Source organism: Leuresthes tenuis, unplaced genomic scaffold (assembly GCF_036924035.1).
Source record: "Leuresthes tenuis unplaced genomic scaffold, fLeuTen1.0.hap1 SCAF_24, whole genome shotgun sequence".
NCBI lineage: Eukaryota > Metazoa > Chordata > Actinopteri > Atheriniformes > Atherinopsidae > Leuresthes > Leuresthes tenuis.
The window spans coordinates 9,800,410-9,818,328 of record NW_027325378.1 but is presented as its reverse complement, the minus strand read 5'-3'; the positions used below and the strand labels follow the sequence as shown (position 1 = coordinate 9,818,328).

The 17,919-nt window shown below is 40.6% G+C and overlaps 2 protein-coding genes across 5 annotated transcripts in view; both read right to left on the bottom strand.

Moving 5' to 3' along the window:
- Window positions 1-17,919, bottom strand: part of gimap4 (GTPase IMAP family member 4) — a 222,830-nt gene that overhangs the window by 11,141 nt on the left and 193,770 nt on the right. The gene's annotated exons all lie outside the window — the stretch shown is intronic.
- esyt2b (extended synaptotagmin-like protein 2b) overlaps window positions 1-17,919 on the bottom strand; it is a 34,124-nt gene that overhangs the window by 15,305 nt on the left and 900 nt on the right. For 2 of the 4 annotated variants that reach the window (XM_072378806.1, XM_072378808.1), the window contains exons 2-7: window positions 12,974-13,015; window positions 12,292-12,426; window positions 11,931-12,007; window positions 11,524-11,611; window positions 8,676-8,765; window positions 4,768-4,823 (exon numbers count right to left, since the gene is read on the bottom strand). In XM_072378806.1, the coding sequence (XP_072234907.1) occupies window positions 4,768-4,823; window positions 8,676-8,765; window positions 11,524-11,611; window positions 11,931-12,007; window positions 12,292-12,426; window positions 12,974-13,015 (488 nt within the window). The remainder of the gene's footprint in view (window positions 1-4,767; window positions 4,824-8,675; window positions 8,766-11,523; window positions 11,612-11,930; window positions 12,008-12,291; window positions 12,427-12,973; window positions 13,016-17,919) is intronic. The other 2 variants (XM_072378807.1, XM_072378809.1) reach the window with 1 other exon arrangement.

Here is a 17,919-nt window from a genome sequence, read left to right as displayed (position 1 = left end):
CACAAAGAAAAACTTCTCGTGTGAGAAACAACAACATGGCCAGGCCACAAGAAGCAGAAACACAAATTTACTGACATGAACCCGGTCCCTGTGCTTCCTCCCTCTCCACTCATGTAGAAAATTGCAGTAGCTAGGTAACAGCCTACATGTAATTGGTGTTATCAATTTATGACGCTTGTATCGTTGGTGTCTTGTTGAAGTAGACCCAGGGTATTTTCATTACTGCTAAAACCATCAAAAACCCAGTCACAACATTGATGACTGTGCTGAATAACAGAGTCAAAATACAGTTAACTCAGAGGTGCCAACACAGGCTTTCAGCCGCTGTCTTCTGCTCTTGAGCTGCACAAACAAATCTTACAACAGAAGAGACAAATTGCCTCCAAGCCACTCTGGTTAAATGGCTTACTCAGACTTTTTTCTACAGGTTACAGTGTGACTATCTGGCTTTTTATACATTTTAGCACAAACACTTATCCGTGAACAGTACAGAGACAGCAAAAGACTTGAGCATATTACCAGAGGGGCACGTGGAGACCTGTTTTAAAGAGATTCTTCATGAAAATAACCATTAGGACAAAATAACAATATTTCCTGTAATTATCTGCAGCTCCAGCAGCATGCAGGACCCATAAGAGCTTCTCCAAAGCGGGAGCTACATGCATTTACAAGCAGCACAAGAGTGGCAACTTAATTAGACACTCATTACTCAACTCGACCAAACTTTATTTATTAAGGGCAACACAACGTGCATTACAGAAAAAGCACAAGCGTATAAATTAAACTACACCTAAAGGATTAGAGCTTAAGATTTATAAAAGCACTGTGCAGACAGTAGTAAAATATAGCCCAGAGCTGTCACTCATAGTTTTAGTCTTAAATAAACTGTTACACAGCAGCTGCCCTCTGTTTGATTCCTCAGTTTCATCACCACTTTGTTATTTCAGTACAGTCCAAGAAATGTGTGTCGTTTTGGGATAAAGAGCATGTGAAACTTTTAACCAGACTTTAAAAAGAAATAATAAGACTTAACTAGCTAATTAATGCAAGCTTGCCGTAGCCTCAGCTAAAGCAACCTCCTTCGTCTCTTTTCCTACGGTGTTCCTCGATGTTCCGGAAGCTTAGTTATGGACTAAAGTCTGCAATGATTTTCAACAATTCCTCCAGGCTTTTACAACTTTCATATTCATATTAACTTTCAAAGAGCCTGAAAACTTTGTTTCTGTTTCTTCTATTTTTCTTGGGCAGTGTGCCTCTTTCCCCTTAAAATTACAAATAGTTACCAGCATGATCAGCCCTAACTCACACCGGAAAACACAGACCACAGGACAACTTATCCATCGGACTGAGAGGCCATCACTCGGCACAGAAACCAAACACTGGCTTCTTTTATTTCGTTTTTCATGGAGCACGCATGTTGGTTTGCCAAAAGAGAGAACTAGTTTCTACACGTCAGTCAATGCAAGTATAAGAAAATGATAATTAAATAGCAAAGAGTTCCCTGGAAATTCATGTGGGCACCATTCCAGGCAATAGAGTCAAGGACTTGAATCAGCTCCAGTAACAAGAAATTTGATTTAACAGGAGTGCTGGTGATTAATTACATATTTGCTATTTATATCAGTAATAGGCCATGAGTTCATTTTGGGTAAAATAATACCCGAGAGATGTTGATATTTAAGGTTGTCCTAAGATTTGTTTTTTTCTGGAGCCAGGAGAAGCATTAATTTGCTCAATTCTCTGCTTATCTTTTAGTGAAGCAGCATTATGACTCTCTGGTGGCAAACTGGTCCGAGCTGGAGCTTATCTCCAACCGAGTGCTCGGGATGTGTAAAGAGATTCTTGCCGCATCAGCGCTTGTAGAGGCATCTCTGCTGCATCCCTACCATTAACACCAGAACACCCACATGTCACTGACTAACAAAAGTGAGAGTTTTATATTATTCATGTTCGGATTCCAGTGCTGACTGCATACACACATACTTGCCTTAAGGTCTGCAGTATGCCTGCGAGTGTTTTCACATGCCTCTGGGTCCCATGAGGGATGAACAAGGTCTATTAGTCTGTCAGTCCATCACTTCAAATCAAGATTAAATAGCAAGTTAATTGCAATGAAATCTATATCTATTTGTGCAGACATTCCTTGTTCCCAGAAGATGAATATCAGTGGTTTCTGGACTTTTTCTCAAGCACAGTTAGTTAAATAGTGTCATATCTGCTGCATAGATAGGCACATACATAATGCACATACATTATGTCGGTACAGGTGTTCATGATCCCCACAACAAGACTTTTGTGCCTCTTCCTAAGGTCGAAATTTGTGGCATAGGGGAAATGTTGGGATGGACTGTCATGAAATTTGGTACAGATATTATGCTTACTTTAGGAAGAAATGATAATCATTAATCATTACCAGACATTTGATCTGGCACCACTATCAAGTTAAAATTGTAGGATTTTCATGATCAAATATTTTTTTTAAAAATACTTAAATAGTGAAGACATTTGCATTAGCCTAAGTTTAACTTTGACCACTTTGGCATGAAGCCACTTTCAGTTTGAAGAAGAAACTGAAGATTCTCTTCCAGAAAATGGTCATTTGCAAGTGATAAATCAGATAAGGACTTGAAGTAGCTGATGAAATTCAATCGCGAATAAAGCCTGGGTGACTGCATTTGTCAGTGTTTCTGTCTATAAAACTAAAATTTAAAATCTAATCAGCGCATTCAAATAAGTTGAGTTGGCAGCGTTTGCATTTCTGTCTGTTTTTAAATTCTCTTTTGAGTAGCGTGGACATCAAGCAGAAACCACTAAAATGTGCAACTTTCTAGCATATGTTTACATCCTGGTGCAATTTGATTTGCCATTTTTGATTCACATTTAGGCGAATGTGAATGGAAACAGTATGAAAAAAAAAGAAAAAACACCATCCACACGCGCACAAAAATGTATTAAGTTTATACGCTCACTGGAGATGGGTTTTGTCTGTTTCAAAGACGACTTGATACACATTGGAGGGAATGGAAATAACTTTGTGAATTACATGTGACCTGGCAAAGATTAAAATGGCGTGACTCAAGAGCTGTTTCCATTCTGAGCCCGGACACAAAAAACACATGACTGACCGGCATACCCCCCCCAGATATATTTGGACCTATCACATATTCTCAGAAAGTAAAGTAATTCCTAAAGTAGAGCGCGCTCCATTTTCCTCTTTTAGTTGTCCACCAGGTTAGGAAAACTACAACCACTCGTAGCATAGCCTTTGGTGGTATTCAGACTTGTTTACTGACTTAAGACTAAGTTCATGGATAAGCGTCTAATTTGAAAAACTTTTCTTTTCGGCGGCTTCACAAGACTTTAGAAACAAATCACTAATAAAAGGAATCCCAACTACTTTCACCACTCATATCAAGGCTAACTGTGGCACATTTATGGGTGGGGAAGCATTGAGTGACAGGAGTTGCTCAGTTCGATCTCTTGCACGTCACTTTTGGCTGTAAAAATGTGTTTGAGACCACAGCTAAATGCTGAAATTAAAGCTTCAAAATGGTAGACCATAAAAATAAATAGACAGTCTATTAGGGGACCTTGGCGTAAATATAGAAAAGGTTCTACCTTTTTATACAAATATTATCAGAAGAGTGCTAATAAGCCAGTATTAGCATTTTACAACAAAAAAACATAACACTCGACTAAAAAGCAGCATGTTTAGTGACTGTGTCCGTAACTTAACAAAGCCCAAATCAGACAGAAGTATGGTTTTAAACAGAAAATGACTCACAAATGCTACACATGAATAACTATTTATAATACAATAATAACTAAAGTAGGCACTGATACAGTCTGTGTGTCTGTCTTTGCTTTTAAGGAACTCTGTTGCTGCAGCTATAACTTCACCATCTGGGCCTCTGCTACAGCACCAAGAGCCTCTTTTATTGGAAATGCTCCCTACCATGTCAAACACTAAAGACACCCACATGCGCACACGAGCTCGTGGATTCATTTCACCTCTGCTGAGCAGTAAACAGGAGCGCCAGAAAGAGACTGTGCATGTGTCAACAAGTCTGTCCACACGCCTGTGATATTTGACAAGCAGCTGTAATCCCAGAATATCACATGCAGTATTAATGAATGTGTCACTTTCTAAAGGGTGTGAATAATGTGCGAACTTACACAAGATGTTAGCAACTCTTAATCAGCTCTTATTTACTCTTTGCTCACAAAGCAGTCGGAGGGGAAGAGACACTTGTGAGTGTGATGTGATGTGAGCAAGAATGAGAAAACAGTTCACCAACAAAGCATCTCTGATCTGACCTGTTCGGGTCCACTTAGATCATTTGTTTAGCCGACAGAAAAAGGGCAGCTTTATCTAATTTAGACCAGTTTGGCCGAGTTATAGTAAGAAGGGCAAGGACACCTGAGACATCCATCAGGTGAAAAATCCATCATAATTTTCTTGAACAAAACACAATCTGATGGAAATACAGCCACAAAGATAAGTCAAGGTATCCCCTCTGATTTCTTTAAAAATATATTTTCTTTCAAATTAAGGGACCAATAAATAAATATGTAGCTAACGAACATTTCTCTTTGAGAAAATACGTTTAAAATAAATGTGAAAAAAGCCATATCATATTAGTTTTACACCAGAAAAGTACAACATGTATCCAATTTACTACAACTACACACTGCAAACAAGTAATAAGCCAACAAGTATCTTTGTTTCTCTTTAAAAACAAGAAAAGCAAGTTGGAACTGACTTACTTGAGCCCAGGAATGTCCAGTATATTGGTGAGGCCAGTCCAGTTTATGTCCAGAAGCTAAAGCAAAAAATAGGAACATACCCATGGGTTAACTTTAAATGGATTCAGACACTTAACTTTATTGTTTCCTGCACCCAAACTACATTTGCCAGTCAGTTTCTTGATTTCTAGCCAACTATATTGGCTGATTAATAACAGCATCGACAGAGTCCTTCCCGAACAGCTGCAAACTCATATATATATATATATATCAAAAGTTTTATAGATCAGTTGCTACAGTTTTGGCCCGACAGACTTTTCCTACCTCATATATTAAGGCTTATTGTTTCAGCTTTGTCCTTTAGGCAAACATGAAAAGTTTTCTGACTCCAAAAAGTTTTCTACATTATTTTATGATTCAGACTGATTTTGACATTAATTCAATTCATCTGTTTCTCACCAGTCTAAACAGTACATTCTGCACAATGACAAAGCAAATTGAGTTTATCAAAATGTTCAATTTATCAAAAATGAAAGACTTTAAAATAACTGACTTCTGGTGCATCCTTTCCAGTCTTTGAGATGATTCTACAACTTGAATGAGAGTCCACTTTTGCCTTATGAACATACTTAAGAAGGCATAGTTGGCATCCTTTGTCATAGTGGAGAATTGTATGTAGACTGATGAGAAAAAAAAGTTAATTGAATGCATTTTTAGATGAGTCTGAAAGGCTTTCAGAAACCAGAACAGAAAAAATTATTACAAATCACCTGCTCACTTCTTCAAAAAAATCAGCAGCAGCCATTCTTGTGCCTCATTAGTTTTTAGGATAATGAGGTCAGGGACTTTTCCAGTGTGGAAAGTCATTTACATGTAATGGTTTGTCCCAGAAAACCGAGCAGCAAGTCAAATCTAAAGAGGGTATACAAGTGAAAATAAAACAAAGAGAGGTGTGACTCAAGAAGATGGCAGATCCAGCCTCTCAGTGGGCTTTGATCTTTTCCTGCCTCTAAGCTGAGGGAGCTGTTGTTTTCTTAATGAGCCTTTCTCACCCTTCCTTTCAGCCCAACCTGCTCACACTGCAGTAGATACACTGCAGGGAAGAGGGGACTGTGAATGATGGGGGTTTATGGTGTAGTCAAAAGACTCGTACTGTTTGAGGAACAACGGTGAACTGAAATACAAATACGTACAAATAAATATACTGTAAACCTTTTTGATACAGACTCAACCAAGTGGATGGAAAGAGCTATTTTCACACCTCATGACAATAATTGTAGGTTATAGCCGATCCAATGTGTGGATTTCCAGCTTCTCTGTGTCTCATACCACTGTCATTAGAATAATTTTAGGTGTTTTAGACTTTTATAACACAATCAAATTTAGGAAACACTTTGGCTTCCTGAAAAATTGTTTGCAGTCTTGCGGGGAGTCGACACCACTGTCTGCATGCACTCAATCTGAGAACCCATCCCCTATGCTTTAATGAATATGCCTCTGGGTCCAACAGCCAATATTGTGGGCTTCTAGTGAAGTCAGTGCATAACTAGATGACGATAACCGGGCCAAGACTTACTGCTCCCGACTCTTGTTGTTGTTTGAAAGCAATTAAATAAGACAAAAGAACTACAAATGGAAACCAGGAAGCCTCCAGTACTAAAAGTCATGTCCCTACTCTCCAGATTCTGTGTGCAGATATTTGTTTACAAAGATTACTGTTCCTCTATGTGAAGCTACAGCCTCGAGATGTTTAGCTTCGTTAAAGTTTAAACACTGGAAACAAAGAGGAAGCAGTGAGCATCGCTCAGACTAAAGGTTAAAAAATCCATTCAACACCCCACATGGCATCACCATGAGCATTATAAATCAAACCACATGGGCAAACTCATGTATTTCTGTGGTATTTAATTACAAAGTTATTCATCATCTGCCAGAACAACTATTCACGTCTTCTTCTTCTTCACGGTGTTATCCAGGAAGGCTCATATGGGCCAAGTCAGTTCAAGTAAGTTATAGTCTTAATGTCTGTGACATTTTGCCTGCACACTGACACTATGGTGATGTATGCATTGTTACTGATGTGAGGATAATATGATGACTAACACATGTCTGAGTTTTGCGTTTTGCTGAGAACTGCTTTCTTAGCTCATGCATGAAAACTAGGCTAACTTTGTGGCACACTTTGAGCTGCAGATGTCACAAAGCTGGTGTGAAGGCGGTCATGTCCCCAATCAGGGATCATAAAGAAATTTAAACTTGTCATTTAACATGCTGTGCTCCCAGGATTTATGCTAATTTATCCCAAAATTTAAAAGTTTGAGGCAGATTTGCTGAAGTTCTTTTCTGTCTCAAATTCTACAAAGGTTGTACATCTCTCCTCATATAAAGCAAAGTAAAACAGAACATTCTAATTCTATTATAATCTGAAAATGATGTTTCCTGTTTTGATAAACAATCATCTATGCAGACTATCTTTAACAGAACCAAATCTTACAATCTAAATATCCTAAAATGTTGAACTATTCTTTTAAAATGCCAGAAATCATTATTTTGGACACTATGAAGATTGATTTAATTCATATTCAATATAGTTAACCTACAAATGATAATGATAATGTTATAATCATGTTTGTAGTGTACACAGTGCCATTAGATCACTGACTGCAGTACTCTGCTTCATCTTTCATCACATGAACTATTTGCTCATCTGAGCCGCAGCAATAAAATCTCACTGCAGAATGTGTTGCATCTTTTCATTTACACTGCACTGAGTTGCATTAGAGTAAGAACACAACCCAGACCTGGCTAAGACCTCTCATGGTCTGGAAATGTCTGTGTTTCATGTGGCATACAGCGTGCATTCAAGCATGTCAAACAGAAAGTAGGACAATGAGTTATTTGGGACAAAGGATACACATTGTTGTGACTTAATTCTATTTTCTTTTCTCAACTGCAAGAAATTGCTTTTGACAGTTAATTTCCTCCATCTTCCAGCAAACCCGTGTTTCTCGTCCAAGAAGACTGCGTTTGTTAAAATAATGGTATTGCGTCATGATTTACTGCCTGAAGCTGCTTCTTCCTTCAGCCTCCCATAGTATTGTAATGTCTCCACCTTGAGCTCCAGCAGTGTGCCCGAGATAAAGAAATCTGCCAAAGTAGGTCTGGCTTGATCTGCAGCTATTTAAAGCACTGCTATAGCTCCACTGAGTCCTTCCATTTGTTATAATTCGGTCAAACAATTTAAAGCATTGCAGCCGTGGCTCTGCAAAGGGGTTGAACAGGAGCATTGATGGGACGTGCACTGGAAAATACAGGCAATGTGAGCACAAATCAGGTGACCAAGTCAGGCGATGCAGACAGTTTACGCTGTAAGAGCACAAACACCGGTGTTTACAGCAAAGGGAAATCTAATTAAAGTAAGCTCCAAATTAGCTGTTCAAGCGATTCGCATGTGATTGGACTCATGAAACTCCAATGAGGTTCATTTCGGGCTGTAACGGGCAAAAACATAAGCAGAGGGGAAGCAGTAACTTGTTTATGAGATGTTATATAACATTTTCAGAAAAAAATGCTTTTGCAAAACACTCAGACCCAGTCTGGGACATAAAAGCTATTCAGAACAGCAGGATAATGATGGGAACCTTGGCAAAAAAAAAACATTTATCAAAAACAGCAGGAAGAAAGCACACAGTGCAGGATGTTTCCTTTCTGAATGTGGTGTGAAACACTGAAGCTGTCACTCTGTGCTGATGGAAAACGTTTAGACGGTACTTGGACTTGTATTTCAACACACAGATCCAGTCCAATACCTTCTACTCTCATCATGTTGCATTCATGCAGACTGCAGTGTCATTATGACTTCAGCTGTGAATCTATTTATCCGTTATAAACTAATTAATATGCACCCTACAATGAGAATCGGCACTTACTGGCTTCTTGAGGAAAAACAGGGACAGAGCTCCAACAAGAGGCATGTCCCCTAGCAACGGCTCCATCACCACTCTCAGCACACCATGGATCTATGGAAACACAGGAGGAACACACTCATACACAGATACAAACACACATCTAAAGAGAGCTCACACCCTTCTGGCCCTTGACATTCCTCAGCGGTGGAGCCGTCAGAGCTGAAACACATGACAGGTTGGAAACTCGATCACTGCCCAACTTCACACCTGCCAGAGTCATCCTCCAACTTCTACATAACATATTATGACAATTACAAGGATTATAGTATTGGAAGTGCTTTAGTTGTGTCATGTGGACACCAGCTGCTGTGACCCAGAGGAGGGAACAAAGCCTGTCAGACATTTTTATTTTGAATCTTTATTTCTATTTCAAGGATTGACGGTCAGAAAATGTTCTCCGAATCGAACCGTATCCGAAAGGGCAATACAAATAAAGCTCTAGAAACTTTTCACAAAAGAGATGGGTAGCATCAACGGCCACACCGACTTGTTAAAGTAAGGGCATTCATTGACTCACTGGTCACTTTTCTGTTAATCTTCCACTTCCCTCATTCAGACACACCTTTGAAAATGATTAAAAGAGCCACAGTTGGCGCGCAAAGTCTGTGATTTGGGCAAGATTTGAGTGCGGTATAATATAATAAGTCTTTATTGAGTCACAGACTTCATGTTGCTGTAACAGTGGAGTTGTTAGTGTGTCCAGTGCACACGGGTGGTGTAAAACACAGAGGTGTCTGATGGAAGAGGGAAAAATATACATGTATAATATACATGTTTTATTGAACTATCAGTGTTAGAATCATGAGGTTGTATTTGTACAAAAAAAGTTGTGGTTAACAACATGAGAAATGCGCTGTATTTACTTCAGCTGAGGATGCACATCATGACAGCTGTTTGTTAAAGGAGAGGCTAAATCACCACGATAACCTCTGCAAGTACTTCTAGACTTAAAGGTTTCTCATAACAACATGTAGCTCTGTCACAAAAACAAACATAGAGCATTGTGTTAAGGTTGTTTGATTCTGTGGGATTCCTCTCAACAGCTGATGACTAAATGGCAGATTAACCGACGGCTTCTGTTAGCCTGCCCATTAATGTGAGCAAAGTAGTTTAGACCTGTACCATGCTGAAAGCAATGTGTATATAATACTACAGCAGGTCCAACCTAGTCAGATAGCCGTCTCAGAGAGTTACAGAAAAGCACTCGGGGGTAATTCACACCTGACATCGACACCTTCAGTTGCCACCAGATTAATGGAAAACAGTGCTTGTGTGAAAGGTACTTTAGTGTTGGAAAGCAGTTCTTCAGCAGTAAGTGGCATCACATTAAATTTTCAAACTTTAAGTTATTTCTGTGAAAAGTTCAGGATGAGACATTATTTCTTGGAAAAGAATACTGAAAAGCTGATCTGTCATTAGGAGCTATGAGATGAAACCAAGTCCTTGGAAGATGACTCAGTATATATTTATATCCTTAAACATCAAAGAAGCACAGACAAGGCCTCATTTTGGTGTAAGAAGAACCACACAAAAATGTGAAGTCCCACTCACGACACCCTGAATGTCCAAGTTTTTAGCCGTCAAAACTATTCTTATGGCGTGTATTTAGCGCAGTATTGACAAAGTCGTCACGGGGAAAAATAATGGCTCAAAGGCAGGGAGACCTACACCAGCGTCTGACAAGCAGAGAAACAAATAAATAGGTTTTCAATAATGGGTCAGTTCAAGAAAAGAAAAATGGCTTCACCTTAATGCAGCATTTGATTTGTTAGCGGTTTTAAAGGGACCTCCGCCGCAGTAGTGCAACCACACAACAGGATGATATTAAAGCTAAGATAAATTACCAGCACTGTTTAACCCCGCTCCTCATAAAGCCCTCACTAATCTAAACGCCTTTTCTCGAGTCAAATGCACCTGCTCTGTGCAATGTAAACCACCTCAAAGATGGACAGAGCCTGGTGTCTCCGTGATTCATAATAAGCTGGAGAGATGCTCTATCTAGGTCTGCCTGAGTTACATAATAAGGACAGTGAGCAACAAATGTCTCCCAGGGGAAGACCTGCAGCACTCAGAGGAGGAGTGCAAATTGTTCCTGTTGTTCCTGAAACGCAGCACACAGGGGGCCAAGGGCACGCATGCACAACATGCAGAAGTGTTCGTGTTCTGTTCATTGCTCTCAAAAAAGGTTCAAAACAAAGCACAACGTAAAGAAACAGTAAAGTCTGTCTCTAATGGAGGCTTCATATGGTTATTTTGGGTCAAAAGAGCTCAAGATGAAAAAAAAATAAGGTCAAAAGGGGAAAATTAGCATGCAAAATACTGAGTTGGATTGGGAAGTTTATGAATCCTCAAGACCAAGAAAGCTGTTTGCCAAGGCATTAAGTTTATTGAAAGTATTTTATATACATTATTACATGACTTCAACCTGAGCAGAATATGCTTATATGACAAACCACTAATTGTGTTGTCATATGATACTATCACCACGCTACGTGTTTTCCAAATGATGCCTTTCAGTTCAAATCACCACATGGAAAGAATGTTCTACAATAAAGAAAAAGCTACTGCGCTATTACCTTTATTGTTCTGGTATCACTGTATATGCTATCGGGAAGAAAAAGGCTGTTCATCCACATCTACAACAGCCTCACAAATCAGAGCCGACAGGACAGAACTTTACCTCATGTCACAGTGTCGCTTTAAATCCAGTGCTTCAAGCTCCTTTTCTGACAGTAGAGACCAAATCTCAAGGCAAGAGAAATTAGTTGGGCAGAAGTTCGATACATCAAACAAAAAGGAATTTCCTCACCTGGATGCTCTTGATGCCGGCTTTGCAGTAGTAGCGTTTGATGTCCACATCGATTTCAGTGTTGCCAACAAAGCTGAGAGACAAATCACTGTTAAGATCATCAGAGTTACAATTCTATTCAAAAAGTCCAACATGGTTCTAATACTATTTGAGATCTACATTCTTTTTTCAGCAAATGTCTTTTCACGAGTCTGTGTTTACTAATGATCTCTTTATGTGGTAGTTTGCCTGCCAAGGTCAGTGCCAAGTTGGAGATTTGGTTTTACTGCGCCGTAAAATGATAAACAGATACATCAACTGATCTCGGCAGCTCGGGGATTGTTTGCTGTGAACCACCCCGCATTTAACCATTTATAATCAAAATGAAAATCCATAATAGTCTAAAGGAATCAATATTGATGACTCACCTAATCTGCAGGTCCAAAATGATCTGTCGCTTATCCACATTTTCTGTGTAAACCTTCACTCCATTGATCCTCAGGGGCTAGAAAATAACAGAGGGCCATTAACACTGCACCAGCACCCCCAACCCTCCCAACCCCCACACGTCTGGGCCAAGGTCGACCCCTCTCCCGACCCCTCATGGAAACTATTTGTGAAACAAGAACGTGTGCTGGCGACCTCCGTGTACTGTATGTTCACGTTCAAGCTGCACCCTCCCCAGCTGTCCCACGGCACCTGCTGCCAGTGGACTGTTTTGTCACTACTGGAATAACACATGATCGTTTTGTCAGTACAAACCATGCAGCAGTGCTATGAAATACTCACTTTATTCCCCATATCGATCTTGGTGAAGCGGAAGGTGCTGAGGTGGGCGTGGGACTCCTTCACCGCCGGCTCGATTATGTCGTGGAAGAGCTTTTCCACAAACTGGCAGATGTATGGCCACATCTGCTTCACCGTCTGAAAGGACACAAGGAATCATAGCAAAGTTGGTGTCTTTGTCCACTGTACAATTGCTTTTCAGTGAATAATGGACGGGGTAAGGGCCGCTTCGTCAAAAGCTAATTCTTTTAGGTAATCGAACTGCTTCTCACATGCAAGACTTTTAAACCGTGAATGACATATCAGTTTAAAATATTCAAAAAGTTGTTCTATTTAAGGAAAACGGTGTTGGGCCCATTCTCATCAGACATGAACAGAAACACATGAATTTTTTATCTCCCCCACCCCTCCATCATTTTAATATATACTCATGAATGGCTCTGAATGTACATCCTGGTTGTTGCCATGGGGATTCACAAGGGTTACTGCATTTCACACTGCTGCAGACACAGGGCTGCATGTTAAAATGAAATGAGCTGCAGTGTGTTGGCTCCAGTGGGAAGAGGAGAGGGAGCAGCGGGGCAAAATACATCCCATTTAACCCAGGCTTCAGAGGGGAAAAGCAGCAAAAGATGAAGGTTTCACGAAGCAAACAAATTAAAGAGACAGCTGCTCGATTCTTTACCTTGTTTAACCACTCCACCCGCTCTACATCTGGAAAATGGACCTACAAAAGACGGAAACAGAACAGTTTATCTCAGGGATGGTTTCAGTGAACTTGCAAACATTTTAAATAATCACGCTCATTTTCAACTTCATGATTTCATTCCGTGTGTTTAGTAAAACAGGTTTCCGAGCTTCAATAGTAATGAAACATTCCTGCAGCATCTCTTTTCTGTCTGAGACACTCTGTGTAACTCCTGTCCCTTTAAGGCCATCCTCCCAAAAGGCCAGTGTGCTCTGAATGAACAACAACAAGGCAGCTGCTCATATTCTGTCTGATGTGTGCCAAATCAGCTACTACTCAAGTCAGATATGTGTTACAAGGTGATGTCACTAAATAAAGGAGGCAAAGTCTGGACAGCAGACAAAGTGTTGCAGCCATTTAAAGAGCCTCTCCCACTGCTGTGAAACATTTTTGTCCTTTGTAACTCTGCAGAACTTTACAAAGAGGTAACTGCTGTCTGTGAGTGTACACTCTGTCCAGTACAAGCCATTTCAAGTTTGCTGACTGCCGTCCAAATCCTGAGATAACTTTTATTCTCGTCAACTCCATTTTGTAAAAGCTTCAAGGCCGTAACCGCGCGCCAAAGAAATGGCAGCGGCTTGGAGACACAAGCTGCCTTTTGGCTCTTTCAAATAGTTCAATAAATCTGGTCTGTCAGGTATGGAAGTGTTTGTTGCAAGAACTTTTTGATGTGGAACGGCTTCCTCACTTGAGGAAAAAGAAGCACTCTGTGGGCAAAGGTCATAGGATTTTTTTTTTTACCTTTTATTTGCTTTCTCTTTCGGAAAAAACTGAGTACACGACAATTCTTTTATTAAAACATTTTGTGTGTATAAGATACTGATATCCATGCAAACCTTTGACTGTGAGCAAAGTGGAGATTAATCCAATTCAATGAGTTATATATAAAAATCTGAATGAAAATGTTGTGTTTCTGGAACTGTAATGAGCATGAAAATAGATCAGCTATCATATGTGATTTTTGAAGCTTGAACCAGACTTACATTCCCAGACCTGCACGCTGCAGCCATGCTTTGAGTCGCTTGGTTAATCCCGTTGAATGACCAAAGTAAACCAAGTATTGATTTAAGGTGAAGGAAACGCCTGAGATAAAATCAATACACCAGTGAGCAGAGAAGCACAGACCACTTTATTGAACAGCAGATGGATACGATTACCTCTCAATCACTGGATTTAACAAATTTATTCCCTAATCCCAACAGAAAGATGATGTGATGCAACCGGCTGCGACTGCAGGGAGATATGAAGCGTGGCGTGACAGCCACTGCTTCTCACCGCTCAGCATTTCTGTCAAAGTGTACTTACAGCAGTGGCAAGAGCATGGATCAGCAAAGATGACAGACAGAGGCTCCAGCTTTTACACAACTGCTCGTCAGACGCACTGCCAGCTATTTATTTTTTACATCTGATACAGCTGCTTCGCTCAGAAAGGGCAGGCGAGCTGGCGAGGAGTCACTCGATGGGACGCGTCCTACTGCTGAGAAAACTGCGCTTTCCCAGGATCAAGTCCCAGCCATTGTTGTCGAGGGAGTGTTGCATTGAAAATGCTTTGAGCTCTGTCTCCTGAAAGTTAGATTAACAGTCTGTTTGCTTTCTTTCTTAAAAAAACAGGGTTTTTTTCGCTGTAAACTCAAACTTCCTGCATTCGGAGTCAGACTTAATGAGGATGCACATTTATATTCCAAAAGCAACCACGTAGCTCACAAAGAAGCAGTGGTTTTCAATTGAACTGCACTGACACAAACTGTCATTTGTTTCAGGCACATGATGCTCACCCCCCCCCCCCCTCTTAAGGCTCGCTGACAGAGGTGCAGCTGAAGGCTGATTTAACAGATTGTTGCCCTCTGAACATGCAATCCAGCTGAGTGTCTGAAGCAGCACACAGTAGTGGTCTCATTCTTTCACTGCCACTACGTCAGATAAGAAGAAACATTCATCTCTGATTAAATGAGCTGGAGACACGCAACAGTCTACAGGTAATGCTTGAGTACTGCTCTTCAGTGCCGTGCAAAAGTGTTGAATCACCCCTCAGTCATTTATAGTTTACTTCCAAGCAGTCAGACTTTCTTTTAATCTTCTAAAGTGGTCTTGAGCAATAGTTCTCCTGGCTCTGTGAAGGTCTTTCATAGTTTTTGTTGAGACACTGGCTGCTGTTTGACTCATTTTCTGTTCAGTTCTTGTACCGGACCTTTTTCAGACGAATGTGTTTTTATGTTTAAGTCACTTAACACTAACTTCTGATTTGTTTGTGCATAAAAAGACACTGAACTTAAAGGAAGAACCAGTGTTGTGTCTACAGTTTTGAATGCTTTCTTTAGGTACTTTGTTACTAGCGGCCTGTCATGAAGATGCATCGTTCCCATGTCTTTAGTAGTATGAATGACAAACACCAGCAACAACAGAGTGTGGCAGACAAAAACGTATTTTTGCACCAACAAGGCGATCCCCAAAGAGACAGACAAGACTCAAGAAGATGAAAGACAGAGAATAAACTAATGAAACAAGAGCCAGAATGAGCACAAATAGAAGTGATATGACTGAAAGACACAAAATGACAAGAGAGAGATACACACACAGGACCGGCCACTTGGGGAGATGCGAAGTCATCACAAATAACAAAAGACGTTTTGCTATCGCTGGTGAAACTGTGTAACGCAGAGTGTATTCAGTGAAAGAAGAGATCAAACCAAAAGGCCCGACTAAATGCAAAATGACACCAAAGAAATGCAAAGCAACCACAAACCAATAAAAAAAGCAGCATCACAATTTATCCAAATCAATGCAAAGTATGTGCAAAGACACACAAAATGAGATTAAACCTGACCGAGAAAAGATGTGAAACTGAAAGGGATCCAGAACCCTTCCAAACAGAGACAAAACTATCTTTGATAGTGTCAGTTTCAGCGCTGGTTCAGAGCCAGTCCAGAGGCTCAGGTACTGTGAGCGCTACGTTTAAAGAAGAAGACATTACATAGCTGAAGCAAAAGCTTCCATCCAGCATAACGTCAAGCGAGGAACACACCGGGAGCAACCTGGTGTTCAGTATCTTGACAAAGGACATGCTCCACTGAGCCACAGCTGGTGCAGCATCTAAACTGCCTAATCCACGGGACACCAAACAAAAACAGGGCTTCAGTGCAGATGTGAAGGCAAAACAGTGCACGTTAAATCATTACTCCTCTCTTTTTTCCTGAAGAATACTGCCAGTCAGCATCTATAAAGGACAAGTGGAGATATTAAAACACGGAGCGGCAGCAGTGAGTTCCACTGAGGAGACTGGCTGAAGTTCAGAAGGAAGTCAACCCTGTGGATTGTGAGGAGGGGTCTTTGTGGATTGGGATTGCTCCCCACATATGTCATCAGTCTGGTATCTGGGAAGTTTGGAGGTCGGCTCTTTGAGCCCTTCATAGGAGTCCACTGCTGTCCTTCTTGAGGAAACTGCCTACTGTAAGGAGAGTGGCACTGGCCTGTCGGGGTGACTGCAGAAAGGTTTAGGTAGGTGGCAAGTGTCAAGAAAACGTCCATGTTAAAAGCTGGGGTCCGGGTTTTACCACAGAACATACAGTATATCGACATCTGGAGCCCTCTAACAAACCTGTGCAGCGCGACTCGCCAACTAATAATCTGTCCATGATTTTATCTCTGAGAAAATTATAAGCCTGACGATGACACTTTTGACCACATACCCTTCTATGAACATCCAAACTTTGGACTGGTACTGGATATCTAAAACTATCCAAACACTGTAAGTCTAACAGGAAGTCACTGCTGCACCAGACAGCCACTGACTCACCCTGGACAAAGAGAGTTGAGAACATAAAATGAAACACAGAGGAATGCACTTTAGTGAATGATGTTTGTGAATAAGAAAAAAAAGACTGTGAAAGCACAAAGCACTGCCATTTCTGTCATGATTCTCTTTGCACTGTGTGGAGATTTTAAGCCATAAGTGGAGAACATCCCCACCCCTGGTGACAGCTCAGTATTGATGCACAGCTTGTAAGTCTGCAGCATGCTGTGAGGCACTGGAAGGTGTGATGTGATGTCCCAAGATGAGTTTTTTTTTCTCTTGGACACGTCACAGATATGTTATGTCTGAATAATGTTGCTCACCTTCATATCGGATGTTCCAGCTCTACTCCATCTAGCTCCCCCCACTCAATGTATCCTCACCCATGTGTCAGCAGAATGTGCTTTAAAACTGTTCTCACAACCTGAGGCACAGAGGAGACCTGCTCTGACAGAATCAACTCTGCCAGCTGATTTATGATGCTCGCTTTCATTTGCAGCTCACTTACTGTAAGCTGTATTTCATGCTGGGTTAAGAGCTCACTGAATGAACCCAGCTGAACCTGAGGAGAAGCTCCCATTTGTGCCGCAATTTCTCCACAACACACTAAATGCAACAAAATAGTCATCTGAAGTATATATCTATATATATATATAGATATATCTCTGTCTAGTGGTTATGGTAGAGTTGGAAAAAGTGCTTCCATTGGCAAAGCTTTTCCTTCCACGTGTCCAAGAGGACTCCAGCAGAGGCTCCAGCAGATAACAGCATAGTTATAGCATCTCTTCTAAAGATAAATAATTAAACTGCATATTCATCTCTGTGATTTCTTATCTCTAAAGATGAATCTGTTGTTTTTTTGGTGTTTTTTTTTAAGTTTGGTCGCAGCTTCATTAAAGGCAACCTGTATTACCCCATTAATACACTGGCTACTGAGGATCTTTTAGAAGAATTCCAACGCCAAACTGTTTACCTTGGAGGAAAGGTGAGGCACCCTTGTGTCAGATAAAGTGTTGCAGAAATAGGCTGGATTTCTGAAGGCGAGATAGCAAGTCTGGATCCCAAAATAACAGAGAGCCCCCGTGGGCATGTT